This window comes from Danio rerio, chromosome 5 (assembly GCF_052040795.2).
Source record: "Danio rerio strain M-AB ecotype USA chromosome 5, GRCz13ab, whole genome shotgun sequence".
Classification (NCBI taxonomy): Eukaryota; Metazoa; Chordata; class Actinopteri; order Cypriniformes; family Danionidae; genus Danio; species Danio rerio.
The window spans coordinates 46673356-46690028 of NC_141025.1; the positions used below are offsets into that span (position 1 = coordinate 46673356).

A 16673-nucleotide genomic window follows, 5' to 3' on the forward strand; every position below is an offset into this window, starting at 1 on the left:
CACTGTCGCCACTGCCTCGCATGGTTCAGGATTGGTAGAGCTACGCATCGATGAATTTGCTCTTCAGTGTTTGAACTCTCAGTAATGATTAAATCACACTGAACTAAACTGAACTTAAACACTAAAACCTGAACCACACTGTTCCAGTTACTATGACCATTTATGTGAAGCTGCTTTGACACAATCTACATTGTAAAAGCGCTATACAAATAAAGCTGAATTGAATTGAATTGAATTGAAAAATAAAACACTGTTTTGACTATTCTGTTTGACAAGAAACAGAAAAACAAAATATCGCATTTTCAGTTTTTTCCAATATAGTGCAGCACTACTGTGGAGTCCAGCCATTGCTGCTCTAGTCATCATGGGAGATGCATGCATGCAAATCATTTACTACCTACCTGTGGCTCCTGAGGATGCACTGAGGTCTTATGAAGCGAAACTGTGCAACAAATTATTTATTTACAACTGTTCTACCTGTCTATTTTCCCCTCATCCTGGGCAAATGAGTGCACACAGTGATGTAGGCTTCATTTGCTTCATTCTAACAGTTTTCGTATTTTTGTGTTTTCCATTTATTTACAGTTGTGAATTGCATTATGCGATGTTGATTTCTGCTCTGTCGACTTTTGATGTTAAAGGGCCATGAAACCCCCTCGTTTCAGCAGGGTGTTTTCACACCTCTACTTTGGAAAAAGTCAGAAAAGTGGGCGTGTCCAGCTTTGTTTAGGGGGGAGTGTCGGAGGAACTGAAGTGGGAGGGTGTGGGAGTGTCTATTTGGGCACGCGCGAGTTTCAGTCAAAATACACACAGGAGAAAGTGATGGTGTTTAACCTACATGGACATCTGTAGTCGAATTATTTGCCAAATTATTAAATGTTGGACTTTAACTGCAGTTTGGCTCTTTCATTCAGGGAATTCATTCATGCCCCTCGCGACAAACGAGATATTTGATTCGAGGAACTGCTCTAAGCGTCACTTCACGCTTGTTTTGCCAACACAACGTGGCGTCTCTGTGGTGTAAACACGGTGACAGTCATGAATATTAATGAAGTTGCACAATAGAGCGCGCTGATTGGTTTGAACCAAGCCTTACTCATGCATTAATGCATCACACTGTAAGACGTAATAAGACACACTCTGGCACAGACGCCCAGTCTGCACGCTGGAATACAACGCTATTATGTCATGACCGTGACGCAGCTTCAAAACTTCGTTTCAAACAGGAAGTACAAATTTGCTTATAAATAACGCAAAAACAACCAATTTACACTTTTTAGTGAAATATAGGTGTCCTAATAGTGTTTTTAGCAGTGTGGGACACATATACGACTGTCAACAGCTCAAAAAATGTGTTTTGGTGTTTCGTGACCCTTTAAAAAATTTATTTCACAGTTTAACGAAGTAACTTTTATTGACTTTTTATTAGTTTGAAATAATATAATGAATAAGAAATAATATATAAATAAATAAATATGTAAAATAACAGAAAATGTACTGGCAGCTTATTACAAGGTTTTACCAGCCTAGACAATATTTCATTTTAACCAGTTAAACTCCGCGGACCCGGTACCGGGCCTGTGACGTCATCGACTTTCGCTTTAAGATTTAAAGGGCTAGCACTGCACCAGACCCCCTTAAAAGTGGTTTTGTTTGAAAGTGTAGAATCTATATTTTATGCACATATGAATCACTTTGATTTTTACTCTACTGTACAAAAGTTTTTTACACTTAAATACACAGTATTTTGGATACCCGAGCTAGGTATTTTACATTGGTTCATTTTCATATTTTTCATATGACACATGTACAAGTTATAGCTCAAATGAAAGCTCTTCCCGGTGCTCATACACTCATACATGCCTACACAGACATGTGCAGGAACCACCAAAATTAATTACAGCAAGCTAGACCACACAGAACCTAAAAGGTACACTTTCAAATTTGAGTTTATAAAAAAAAAATACAAAAAGTGCCTCTTTTTTTAGGTGTTTATTATTACACAGACAACATATACAGTTATTTTAAACACTTTCAAGAGTTTCAATAGTTTTCTTTAAAATGATAGCAAATTTTTGCATTTACTCCTCTGCATGTGGATTTGGGAAGCTTTTAAATTTGGGTAGGCAAAATCCATGCGGAAATCCCAAAATAACAGCTGAGCTTAACTGGTTAAACTATTAAAAATGTTAATAAAGTTCACCTTTTTACACATTTAAGGGTTAAAAGTTGTTAGACAACTGATAATTTAGACAGATTTTTTGAGTGAATTAACTTATACATACAGTAATCTGACTCAAGTATAAAAAACAAGGTAAACATTGTAAATAATATGTTTACATCGTTTATCATGATTTTTGAAAGATGCTGTTAATCTCTTCTTTATATAAATATATTTTAATAATTTAATAATTCTGACAACTTTTTAATGCTGTTTTCTAAATGCTGTACACTAAATGGAGTTTTGTAAGCATTCAATTTATTAACAAACATATTAATGTTATTAATTCATGTTATTAGTGTTATATTATGACAGCTTGATTAACTGCTTCATGTAAATATAATGCAAAGCTAATATTTTACTTTGTGTTGATGTGCTATCAGATGACCTTCAGTATGTTTTTTTTATTTGTCCATCAATTACGACCCACTTCTTTTAAAGACCTAAGCTCAACTCTTTGTAGGAGTTTTTTTTTTTGTAAATCAAGCCTTTGTCACTTAACCATGGGAAAATGGGGAGATAAGCCTGTCTTCTTGACCCATTGAACTGTCCATGACTGTGTGAGAGACAAAGAAAAAACTTAAGCAACCATGAACATGAACATCTTGTTCCCATCCCGTTTCTCCATTCTGCCATCCTCCTCATATCACAATACAGTCAGTGAAGTTTAGGGGGGAGGCTGTCGATGACAATTTTGTTGTGCCAGACCATATCCCGTTGTGTTCGATGGGCAGGAGAGACGTTGTGTTCCTGCTTCTCTGATACGACTAAGGAAGGAGTTTGATACCAGACAGGTCAAGGCTACTGCCTCTTTGGTCGCTGACAGATTATTTCAGAATATCTGGTGTTTTCAGTATTTGACGTCATAGACAAAAAAATTAAACTTCCCATAAATTCATGTTTATACAACACATACTTTAAATCTGTGCCTTTACAGTCACATTTGAGCAGTTACAAAGTTTCAAACATAGATTGGAAGGAGCTTTCAGTCTCAAATTGCATGTAAATTTCATAATTTATTGCAGACATTACTGTGTTTGGCAATCATAAGATTCAATCGTCGATTGATCATTTTTTGCACTCTTTGCAAACATGCTTAAAATAAATATATATTTCATTTTGGTTTTCACATTAAATTCAATTTGAGTTATATTATGTATTAAAAAGCTTGACATCCCTCTTCATATTTTGCATTATTGTTGCTATAGATTATTTCAATTGGCTATTATTCAAAATAATAATTTGAAAATTGTGATATAAAGATTGAAGATTATGTGCAAATATTGACCAAAGATGATACAAAATGATTTAAAATACTAATAATCAGTGTAAATAATGAAAACTGTGTATTACGTTTATTATTTTGACATTTAAAACCCTCATTTAATGATTTGTAATTGTTATAATTTATAACATTTATAATTCCATGTATCCCTTGCATTCATGTGAACATCAACCTAAAGAACAAAATTAATTTTTATATTTTTTTTCTAGGTTTGTTCTAATTAAGTACAATGATACTAAAAGACAAAATTAACTAAATACCTCACAGATTATTCTAAATATATACTGGTCAACAGGTTGTCCCAGAAGATAGTGTGCTAAATTGCTTAATAAGGTTCAATGTATTATATGATAAGTATGTAGCCATTTTTAAGTTGGGCAGTATATTGAATATTTTATGGTTTTTCAGCAAATTTTTTTTTTTTTCTGAGTGTAATTTAAACTAGTTTTGGCTTGAATCAGATAATAACCTGACAGATCTGTACTGCAGTTCTAAAGATGTTTTGCACTTCAGGTGTCTGCTCCAGTCACAGGACCGAAAACTGAACTGTGTTATAATATATCACGTGTACTTTCTGGTTTTGTACAGTTTAACTTTGTCTTTACAATTCAATGGCTAGAGACTAAGCTGATTATATTTTCAGAGAACAGACACACAGCTGATTTGTGTGACCTCTTGTGATGTTTCAGGCAGTCGCTCCATGTTGTCTTTAAGTCCTGCAATGTCCAGCAGAGGGCACACTGACTGCACATCTGACCTAATGGTGGACGCCTCCTATTACAACCTTTACCAGCCCACTCCATACTCCTCCTACTACAGCAACCTGTACAACTACCAACAGTATCAGGTGAATGGACACAATCCTCACAGGTCAAGTGCAACTAAACTCATCCGTCAGGTTTCTGTATTGCAATTATCAAAGGGCCAGACAGAATCTGCAGACTAGTTTGTTTGGCTATTTCTGCATGGATTTTGTTTAAAAAATATGCTAATTGACTTTGAGAGTATAGGAGCTGAAAACTTAATACATAGTAATATATACTGCCTAATATATTGTAAACACAATGTATACACATTTAAGAATGTAAATACATAGACTAAACGATTTGTGCATGCACAGATTCTTTGTGGGCCTTAATATGGCACATAAAGCATAGACATGTTACAGCATAAAAACATTATATTTATTTAGTTATGATTACAATAATAATATTGATTAACCCAGCCCATGTATTGTTCGGATGAATAATTTTAATAATAGCATTATTATGTACTATAAACAACAGTGAAAATGTACATTCATCCTGATAGTTCTTACATCACATTAAGCTGAATATTTGGCTTCTAACATTCTACAGTATTTAAATCAATAATTTTAATACACAATCACTATGCTTATTTTCTTAGTAAAATAAGTTGTAACATACAAGAGGTAGCATGCTTATATGTACTGTACTTAGAAAATGTATTATGAATTTATCCTTTGACCCCAAACTCAACCCCTTTACTATAAAGTATCTTCCAAGCCAACCCTTCAGACTTCAGTACCTCACCTGAGCAGTAGACATCCGTGTGAACGCCTGCATAGGGCACACACCTCCACATCCCATGTAGCCCAGGCTGCAGTAATAAGGTGATTAAGTGTGTTGCATCAGTGTTGATAGGGGCTGCTGTCATTGGACCCGTCTGGCTTGTTGAAGTTGGCAGGTCGAGCTGAGCTTCTGTACTTGGTTTACAATGATAAAAACCTGTGCCATCGTTCCAAGCCACTGGCCAAATACAGCAGGAAGGTGTGGAGCTTTCATGCCACGCTACACCTCTTACCTGCTGTTTACATGTGCCCGCTCCAAACCCGCAGGCAGAACCGCAACTAATTCTGTCATTGGAGGGTTTTTAACCCTTATCCTCAGTGCACTGCGGGATGATTAATAGAGCAGTCTATAAGTAGGCACTGCTTATTTAATTTTTTTTATGTCTTTGTTATTTTTATATCTTTGTGTAAAATCTAAATTTTCTAGTTTTCTAATCACAGTGCTGAGATTCTGACTAGTTACTATATTTGTCTATACAATATCTTTTAAATTATTGTAGTATGTCGCTGATGCCATTTTATTTTTCAAATGTTTGAAAATTTAGTGTTTATGGCAATTAATATACTATTCTGCTGTCATCTATTAAATCTATCAAAAGTGGCAATAATGACATTTATAATGTTTTAAGAGAGATTATATTCATATAAATCTTTTTTTTTTCCTTTGAACTTTATCATCATCTCAGTTTAATAAACAAATGCCGTATGGTCTTTACCAAATAATAAGCAAAAGTGTTTTCAGCATTGATAATGAGAAGAAGTTTCTTCTTGAGCATTAATCCATTTTAAAATGAGTTTAAGGATCATTCACACTGAAGTACCAATCAATGCTGACGTTTCCAATTCATCAGTACAGGAATAAAATACATAAAATTCAAATAAAGTTAATTTAAAATTGCTACTATTGACTAAACTTAATTTCATTGTAATATTATCCCATAAATGCAGCACTGAAGAACATAAGAGACTTCAAAAACATCAAAATGACATACCCGGTAGTCCTTATAAATACTTAATGGTAAACACACTATGGATTTTAAAAGTCTGAAATGCAATTTGTATTAAATATTTTGCAAAAATAAAGTCTAAATAAAAGATTAAAAGGACTGTTCGATCTGTTGTGGTGACTCCTAATAAACTTGGACTTAGCCAAAGAAGAAAGAATAATGATTTCATAATTTTTAGGTTTACTTTCCCCCGTGGGCTGCACCGTGGCGCAGTAGGTGGCACGTTCACCTCAGCAAGAATGTCGCTGGTTTGAGCCTCGGCTGGGTTAGTTAGGGTTTCTGTGTGGAGTTTGCATGTTCTTCCAGTGTCCAGGTGGGTTCCTCTGGGTGCTCCGGTTTCCCCCACAAGTCCAAAGACATGCGCTATAGGTGAATTGTCGAAGCTAAAATTGTCCGTAGTGTATGTGTGTGAATGAGTGTATATGAATATTTCCCAGTGATGGGTTGATGCTGGAAGGGCATTTGCTGCGTAAAACATATGCTGGATAAGTTGGCGGTTCATACCACAACCCTATATTAATAGATTAAAGTTGCATTGCATCTTTTGGACATTTAGTACAGAATTGTCAAAGCATTTTAAATATGTATAAGATATGTAATATATTAACATAATCAAATTAATAAAATATACATTAAAAAAGAAACAAATGACGAAAGAAAGAAAGAAAGAAAGAAAGAAAGAAAAAGAAAAGCAGATAACACATTTGATAATTATAACAATTGCAATAATAATAATAATATTAATAATACAAGTTTAGATTATTTAAATAAGACACATGATTTTACATTAACCATGTTTTATGGTGTGTAAGGTGTATACATCTTTTGGAGTTAGTTTAGATATCTATTCATTCTCTGAGTACATGGTAAAGTTTTTCTTTGTCATTTAAATAAAAAAAAAAAATGAATGAATTAATGTTGCAAATTGGGGGAAAAATATTTCTCTAGTTGTGGTGTATTTGGGGCAGAACAGAAGGAAGTGTGTCTCATCCTCTATTTAATTTGTGTCACACTGTTTACATATTCTCTGTTTTTTATTTCTAGGACATGATCCCAGAGGCGATATTTAAAAATAATTGTGTTTTTATTTTATTTTTTGTAATGATTAATAATTTGCCAACTCTTTTATTCTGTTTAGGGTTGTTTTAGTTTTATATTTATATTTTAATGTTTACTGTTTTTAGTCTCTTATAAGTGTCCTGGCTGGAAATAGTGCATATTGGAATGGGTTTCTGTTTTTAATGACAGAGTGAAACATCAGAATATGTACACATGTATGGATTGAAAGTTCTGTCATTTAAAGTAATTTTCAGTTTCCTTCAGAATCAGTTCTAAAACCTGACACTTGAATCTGCCTAGTGTGGACAGTCTTTATCAGTCCATGCTGCTCGAGTTTGAAGATGTCTGTATAAAGAAATCAAATTGGACAGCATGAAATTGAGGGCATCCTCAAAGTCACGGCCCGTTCAACTCTGATATACCATCAGCTCATTGCAACACTTTTACAAGCCCTTATTAATCAGGCAGGACCCCTCCAACATAAAAAAATCTTCACAGCACAACATAATATGATTTTCATATGGAGATCAGCCTGTGTATATGAACACTGATTTATATTGCAAAGTATCTTCTTTGTTTCAAATCAGATCTGCTCAAGTGTGAAGTAAATTAAATCTATATTTCTCCAGGGAGTCATTCCTTTGTGTTATATACACATGAGTCAGTGATGGGGCCATATTTCAGCATATTTGTGCACTTGGGACCCTGATGGCGACATAATGCTGCAGGGTCACTGCCTCCATCTCTTTAGTGTGTCCCAGGGTTTAAATTGCAAAGGTTAATGATATTGCTCATGTGAAGATACACATCTTCAGCTTTCTAGAGGCAGAGTGACTTTAATTCTGTGCTCACATAGCCTGATGTGACTATTTGGAAGCGTGAAAAATATAATTTTTTAGTAATTCTATTTAAGCTATTGGTTTGGTTTAGCTTTTAAAACATCCTAATCTTTTTAACATTAAATAAATTTTGAAGATTTACTTGTATGACATTGCTCCTTTTGGTGTTCAAAATGTAAATTGAAAGAAGATTGTGTAGTCAGGGGCATACATGTTATTAAAATGTCTGGATGAAGATTAATTGGGACTTTATCTTTTTTTTGTAGAGCTCAAGACAAATAGTCACATTATAAGGTTAACATTTAATTAGCTTTAATTGTTTTATTAACAAGCTATCAGAATTATAATAGAGTTTCCTAATCAGATATTGGACAGATTTTCACTGATCAGTTTTGAAGATTATTCAGTTACTTATTAACTCACTAATTTTCCTTAAATTATCAAGGGTCGCCAAAGCTGAAGCCCTTCCAGTTGCAACCCAGCACGGGGTAATATCCATACACACTCATTCACACACATACACTATGGCCAATTTAGTTTATTCAATTCACCTATAGCTCATGTCTTTGGACTTTGGGGGAAACCGGAGCACCCGGAGGAAACCCACCCGAATATGGGGAAAATATGCAACTCAACACAGAAATGATAACGGAACCAGCCGGAACTTGAAACAGCAACCTTGCCGTGATCCGACAGTGCTAACCACTTTTACTTATTTAAAAATACTTAATTTGTTTCTAACATGGCGACGCGGTGGCACAGTAGGTAGTGCTGTCGTCTCGCACCAATAAGGTCGCTGGTTCGAGCCTCGGCATTTCTATGTGGAGTTTGCATGTTCTCCCTGCGTACGTGTGGGTTTCCTCCGAGTGTTCCGGTTTCCCCCACAGTTCAAAGACATGTGGTACAGGTGAATTGGGTAGGCTAAAATGACCGTATTGTAAGAGTGTGGATGATTGTGTATGGATGTTTCCCAGAGATAGGTTGCACCTGAAAGGGCATTCGCAGCGTAAAACATATGCTGGATAAGTTGTCGGTTCATTTCGCTGTGGCCACCCCAGATTAATAAAGGACTAAAAGAAAATGAATTAAAACTCAAGTTACTTTCAAAAGGTGATTTAATCTATTCTGATCATTACTACAGACATCGTTGTCCTAATATTTTTGTGATAATTTTATTGTTAATAATACAGAAGTAACAAAACTGTGTGAATCCGAAGTTATTTCATAATGATAAATGAATGACAGCTGCTGTCATTCAGCCAAATACTGATCTGTATTACTGCACTTGTCAATTTTCTCTAATTGGAAATCTCTGTTAATTACTAGGAAGACCACATTAGAGGTTGAATCAAGAATTTTATATTTTTGTCATTAAATGTGCAGTTTTGTATCCAAATAACAATTTAATGCATATTGTATGTTTTATACACATCAAAAAGTGTACAGAAGAGCAAATGATGTATGCTTAACAACAGGCATGATGCGATCCATTTTAGCAAGAAATTTCTTGTTAACATTTGGACTTTTGTTGAGTTCGGTGTTAAAAATAACATTTATTGAAGTTACAGGTACAGTACAACAAATCAGGCGTCTTCCATGATTCCTGATTGTTTTTTTATATCAAAATAGTATTTATAATTATGAAATCAATCAAAAAGTGATTTAGGGGTAATTAATGTGTTGGTGCTCTTTTGATAAGGGATTTATGAAGATAAACTACAAAATCATAAGCCTGATGAACCAAGATTTGCAGAAACACATAGGTGCATATTAAATAATAACCATGTAAATAAAGGATTTTTTTTTTACTTTTCGAGTGCCCTGGACTTATGATTTCGTTGTTTTATTTATAATTGCATTTTTAGATCAAGTCATGCATTTCCATTTGCACATGTTAGCGATGTTAGTAGTTTGGTGTTAAAAGTTATTTCATAAATTCACACTTTTGGTTCAATAACTAGGACTAAAAAAAGCATCTGTCTCTTTAAAGATTGCATTTTGTGACACCATGTCTTTTTAGTTCAATAACTAGGAATAAAAAAGCACCTGTGTTTTTTAGGATTGTATTTTGTGACATCATGTGCGGTTTTGTTTCCATTAGTTCTTTTTGGTCTGTGTTGTGTTCATATTTGAGCACTCAAATATGAGAGATTACACTAGATTTAATAGAAGCTGACCAACAACCATCTTTTCAAGGCTCTCTGTCAGCTTAACTGGTTTACCACACTAACAGAGCAATAGCATCAGAGTCATATTTGTGTCTAGCTTATCTAGACCTTTTGGTTACTTCAGGTTGTCTCCTCAAAAGAAATCTCTTTGTACAAAATATCTAGCAATTTGGTCATAGTCATATATGAACTGAAAATACAATATGATGAAACAGAAGGTTGAGAATTGTTTTTTTTTCTTCTGTAGAATAATAAACCTATTCAGGAAAGATGGTTTAGATTGCGTCATTTCTCGTTCATTCTGTTTGTGTCTTGTAATCCTGAAACTTTGTTTGCGAGACATTGTGCTATATTCTCTCTTTCGTTTATGGACTCATAACTTGTTCCATTAAACTCTCCATCACAGCTTTTTATTTTATTAGGGTTCATTTGAGAAGGAAGTAATAAGGTGAGGAGCAGTTCCACGTCATCTGGCCTTTATCTCAGCATGTTCATCTCCCGCCCTCTCCCACCTCCAGCAAGTGGGGCTCCGCTGCACTGCAGGTGGAGAATGAAAATATGAGGGTTGCGTAGAGGATCCAGACAGCTGATGGTGCCAGATAAGAGCTCACTCAGGGAGGTAAAGGATTTCAGCCAGATCTAACACAGTACAGTACTAGCAGGCCTCTTCATCATTTATGTGAGCACTTCTTGTATTACAGTAATTGAGAATTGCACTGCATTTTCAAACTGCTGAATCTGTAATAGCAGGCACTATGCGGTGTTACTAGATTTTTTCTTTAGATACGTTCATACCTGAGATTGTGATCAGAATCACATGGAATGACGTTGAATGATGCATGAATTTCATTCCCCTTGGATTTATTTTGATGTAAGTGTTATGGTAGGTTAGGAATGGCATGGAAAAGGCAGGAAATAGTTGAGTAGCACTGCAAACATTTCTGGCACATATTCAGTGTTTGTTTCTTGCTTGTTGTGGCACATGCATTTTCCCCCCAGCTTGTTTTATTTCATGTATGTGGTGGTGGGGTGGTCCTGACAAAAAATACAGTTCCATTTGTATTATATTTGTCATAGGCAATACGAGAGGCTGACGTTGTTTAAATAACAGTTTATAAAGCTGTCAGGAGTTGATGGGGTGGACAGTAAATGGTGACATATTACTGGCTGACAGAAATCAAATTCCATAAAAGTGAAATTGAAAACACCCTAAAGCCTCAGTGCTGCCAAGTAGACAGTTTATTTTAAAGTTCTCACAAGAGGGAGAAAAACTTGCCAGAGCTGTTTGTTGCAGTTTATTTTGGAAAAGATTGAGAGAAATAAAGCAATCTATGTATGAGGTCAACCATAAGCTATGCTGGCCATTTTTTTTTTGTTTCTAGAGGGCTTATATTGTCACATGAACAGATTCAGATTTATCAGGTGTTTTCAGTGCTCTGAGATGAATGTGTCATGCAGTGTGCAGCAGAATTCAAGACCCAGCACTATGGCTGTTTTTATTTGTTATTGCTTGGCTTCATTCATTTATGTGTAAATGAATTTATGTATAAATGAATAAGAGAATGGCTGCATGGTGGTGCAGTGGGTAGCACGTTTGCCTAACAGCAAGAAGGTTGCTGGTTCGAGCCTCGGCTGAGTCAGTTGGCATTTCTGTGTAGAGCTTGCATGTTCTCCCTGTGTTCACGTCGGTTTCCTCTGCGTACTCCAGTTTCCCCCACAAGTCCAAAGACATGTGGTACAGGTGAATTGGGTAAGCTAAATTGTCCATAGTGTATGTGTCTGAAGTGTATGTGAATGTTTATGGGTGTTTCTCAGTGATGGGTTGCAAGCTTGCAGTTGGAAGGGCATCCGCTGCATAACAAAATATGCTGGATAAGTAGGTGGTTCATTCCACTGTGGTGACCCCAGATTAATAAAGGGAATAAGCCAAAAAAAAATGAATGAATAAATGTGAGAATTTAATTCATTTGATATGGTGTCTTCACTCTGTGATGAAGAATGTTCAAGCACTCAAGACAAGACAAGCCAATTTTACACACTGCCTAGTTTTCTTATTCCACCAAATTTGTGGACCAAAATGAAACTATTTTTCAGAAGCCAGGAATTTTTTAACTTTTTATTTTTATCTATATTTATTTGTAGTGATTTGTGCTTTTTGAATTTAGCATTTAGCATATACAATACATTAAAACATTAATATCCCAAATATTTTTTCTATGAAATTTCAGTTGTCATTACTTCATGCCATGATCACACAATTGACATGACATGAAAATGACCCACGAGAAGAATATGAAAAACAGGTCAATCGGAACCGAACACGAGACTCCACACAGGATTAGGGCTAGACGGTTAATCGAAAAAAGATTGTGGTCTCAATTTGGTTTCCCTCACAGTGTTGAACGCTGAGGTTTTTTTTCTACTGCCCAAATTAGGGATGCAATGATTAACCGGTTTCACTATTAACTGCGCTTCAATTCGTCACGGTTAATTAATTGTAAAGGCTTCTCAACACCGTGTTTCTGCACGGAACAAAACTGCTGCAACTAAACTGTGCGCTAGTTAGTCACTGAGACTAATACCCACACACACTTTATTAACTATGACTAAGGCTATCAACTAAGGCAAGCTCATGCAAGTTCGTTATTTCTATTGAAGGGACGCGCACAAGACGCTGGGCACTCGCGCTTTTTAGGTGCACTTCGTTAGGATGACAGGGGGCTTTTGTGGCTGAAGTCTGAGGAAGAAGCAATACATGAAAAGTATACAGGTTTGCAAACCCACTTAAAGGTATTTATAATGGCGCCGATAAGAGCGATCACGTAGTGAATGTTAATCCACCAGTCAAGATCAACCGAGTGATTTCAGAGAGAGAGCTGAAAGACTCGGAGTGGATCAGCTATTTAATGGCCTGAATCTCGATGCGTTGCATTCACCGCAAATGTCCGCTAAATGTAAAATCTAACACTGTACACATCAACGCCAAAGAAGCTCGCCTTTACTAAGTTTAAAATGAAACTGCGGCTAATGACAACAATATTGTACTTGTGGTACATAGCGAGAATCCTGCTCTGCCCCACTTATATGGGCCGGCTGACTCGCCGGCTTTTTTTCACAAACACAGAGAGATGAAAACGAGACTGAGCATTTACAATAACCAAACCGAAAAACAAAACTTTTAAAGAGGTGCAGAAGTGAGACTCTTCTTCCTTTTTTTTGTCCATTATTTCTGTTTATTAAATTGGCATGCATATAAAAACAATAGTGCAAAAAAACATTTCTTACTGCAATGCTTCATTTTTTTGATGCAAACCCTAGATTTATTTTTCATAAAGTAACAGTAGGACTTTTTATAGCAGATAACTCGCACATTCAAGGCAGAATGTTATTCATTGTTAGTATTAATGTCATCTTCATCATTATTAATATTTTATAATTATTAGACATTCATTCTTTCATTTATTTTCTTTTCGGCTTAGTCTCTTTATTAATCCAGGGTCGGCCGCCATCTTATCCAGCACATGTTTTACGCAGCGGATGCCCTTCCAGCTGCAATCCATCTTTGGGAAACATCCATACACACTCATTCATTCATTCATTCATTCATTCATTCATTCATTCATTTTCTTGTTGGCTTAGTCCCTTTATTAAGCCAGGGTCGCCACAGCGGAATGAACCACCAACTTATTCAGCTAGTTTTTATGCAGCGAATGCCCTTGCAGCTGCAACCCATCTCTTAGAAACGTCCACACACACACATTCACACACACACTCCTACACTACGGACAATTTAGCCCACCCAATTCACCTGTACCGCATGTCTTTGGACTGTGGGGGAAACCGGAGCACCCGGAGGAAACCAACGCGAATGCAGGGAGAACATGCAAACTTCACACAGAAACGCCAACTGAGCTGAGATTTGAACCAGCGACCTTCTTGCTGTGAGGCGACAGCACTACCTACTGCACCACTACTTTGCCCCATACACACTCATTCACATTCATACACTACGGACAATTTAGCCTGCCCAAGTCACCTGTCCCGCATGTCTTTGGACTGTGGGGGAAACCAGAGCACTCAGAGGAAACCCACGCAAACGCAGGGACAAAACATGCAAACTCCACACAGAAACGCCAACTGACCCAGCCGAGGCTCGAACCAGCGACCTTCTTGCTATGAGGCGACAGCACTACCTACTGCGCCACTATTAGACATTCATTTTGGAATTATTGCACAAATATCAATGTCATCTCAACATTAGTTAGATAGTTGTTTCTGGTTTTTGTTAGTCCTAATTGATTTTGTTTTCAAATATAATAATTCCGTTAATATACAAGTTGCAGTGGTGCTCATTAATTTTTGGTGGGTGCTCCTAAATTTTTTCTCATAGCTCCTAAAATTTTTGAAGTTAGGAGAACAAGCAATTTCAAGCCCTGCATTAAATAAATACTGTTTTTTTTTTTTTACTTATTCTCATTTTTATTTATTTATTGTTCTGTCATTATTTCTGTTTAAATGTCAAAAACATTCACTTATTTTTAAGCACAAAGAGAGAAATTTACTATTGTTTGTTTGTTTTATATTATTTTGTGGTGTATTTATTAGTTACTGATCAGCAATAAATAACACTGTAAAATAAAAGGAGTTTTCATCTTATTTTCTAAACTAGTGTGGTTTGAAATTAATGAATGCATAATAATTGTGATAACCGTGAAACCGTGATTATCTCTCAGACTATAATCGTACAACCAAAATCTATAATCGTTGCATCCCTAGCCCAGATTGGGCCAGTGGTTGAGATTTTTGCTTGGCCTGCCAAAATTTTCAACGGCACCACCAAAAAAAAAAAAAGAAAGTTAATAGCTATTTCTTATACACATGTTTTAAATAATGTGTCAAAAATAACGTCTGTGTTAGTGCCAATAGCCTAGTAATCCTGTCTGTAAATCTCCACTGTTCTATCAATAAAGTTGAAAACCCCTATAAAAATAATAAAAAAATAATGTCTATGAATTTATAATTTAAATATTTTTAAATGTTCGTAAATGTATAGTGACCAATATTCCAAGTTTTATGCAAATGCACCCAAAAATGTAATTTCTAGCTTCAAGTAATGATGTATTCACGGCTGTGAACCTGCATAAGCTGTGAATAACAGGTAATAAAGTTGTAAATAAAGTTCTAATATTACTTTTTAACCATATGTTTGAGAAATACAATAATAATAGCCTACCCATATTAACCTTTATTTTACATCTACAGAATCGTAAGAGAATTGTGACCTTTATTTGAAGCAAAAAATAAATAAAAATTATTTTCATTTTAGAGAGAATTGTGCAGCCCTAGACAGGATCATTAATATACATGCCCCTGGTTTAGTTTGATTGGCCACACATTTTTCTAATGAGATGACACCAATATCTCCCCCTTGTTAGAGATATGAATACTAAAAAGGAGCAGTTTTGTGAAGCAGGCAGCCTAGCATGACCATGGAGTGTTCACAAATCTTCAGAATGCAAAATAGGATATACATTTATTCGATGCTACCCATAAGGGTTTAAGCGTATAAGACTTATAAGCATAAGGTCTGTTGAAATATATTTTTTGTTAGTTTAACAGGTTTATGGTCTTTTTGCTGATACATTGTAATGAGGCAGCAAGCAAATGTAAGCTGTTTAATATAAGTGTTAAATGAAAGTCTATGTGTCATGTCATATCACCCAGTTCTTGGATTTTTCTAGGGTAAAAGGACAGCAATAAACTATAAAACTTTTTTTTTATGTTCATTTCTGTCTGTTCACATACAGCTTTAACTATAAATACATATTTGTTGGTGCTTTTTGTTGAATATAAATATAAATGAGCCAATATTTCATCTACAACACAAATCAGGAGCAAATTAGGTTGTTCTCTAGTGGCATAAGGATAGTTCACTCACTCCTTCTAGCTAAAATAAACCTCTCCGCCACCTCAGTTGATAAGACTTACTCAATTTTTCTAAATACTTTTTGACAAAGGAAGTATTTTCATTATGCACGTGTGTATTTCGAAATACATCACGTCATCACTGTCTGTGTACGTTTGTGTGTGTGTGTGTGTGTGTGTGTGTGTGTGTGTGTGTGTGTGTGTGTGTGTGTGTGTGTGTGTGTGTGTGTGTGTGTGCGTGCGTGTGTGTGTGCGTGTGTGTGCGTGTGTGTGTGTGAGAGAGAGAGAGAGAGAGAGAGAGAGAGAGAGCAGCACTGGCAGGAGTTGCAGAGTGCAGAGCTGATTAACATCCATGACTGTTCCAAATATGGTCATGTATTTTATTTTGGGTAATTTCTGTGGTTATAAATGAGCATAAAGAAATGTTTCTGGAGAATTTTTGAATGTACAGTACCTAAGCCACATACCTACTTTCCAGATATTAGAGAACATTAAATATATGCACTGCATTGCACCTTTAATATACAGTGAAACAGAACTTCAGAAAAATAATAATTATTGCTACATTTTATTAATTA

At 35.6% G+C, this 16673-nt stretch overlaps 1 protein-coding gene across 1 annotated transcript in view; it reads left to right on the forward strand.

The window, feature by feature from the left end:
• dmrt1 (doublesex and mab-3 related transcription factor 1) overlaps positions 1–16673 on the forward strand; it is a 45308-nt gene that overhangs the window by 2092 nt on the left and 26543 nt on the right. The window contains exon 3 of the mRNA NM_205628.4: positions 4196–4353. Coding sequence (NP_991191.2) covers positions 4196–4353 — 158 coding nt within the window. The remainder of the gene's footprint in view (positions 1–4195; positions 4354–16673) is intronic.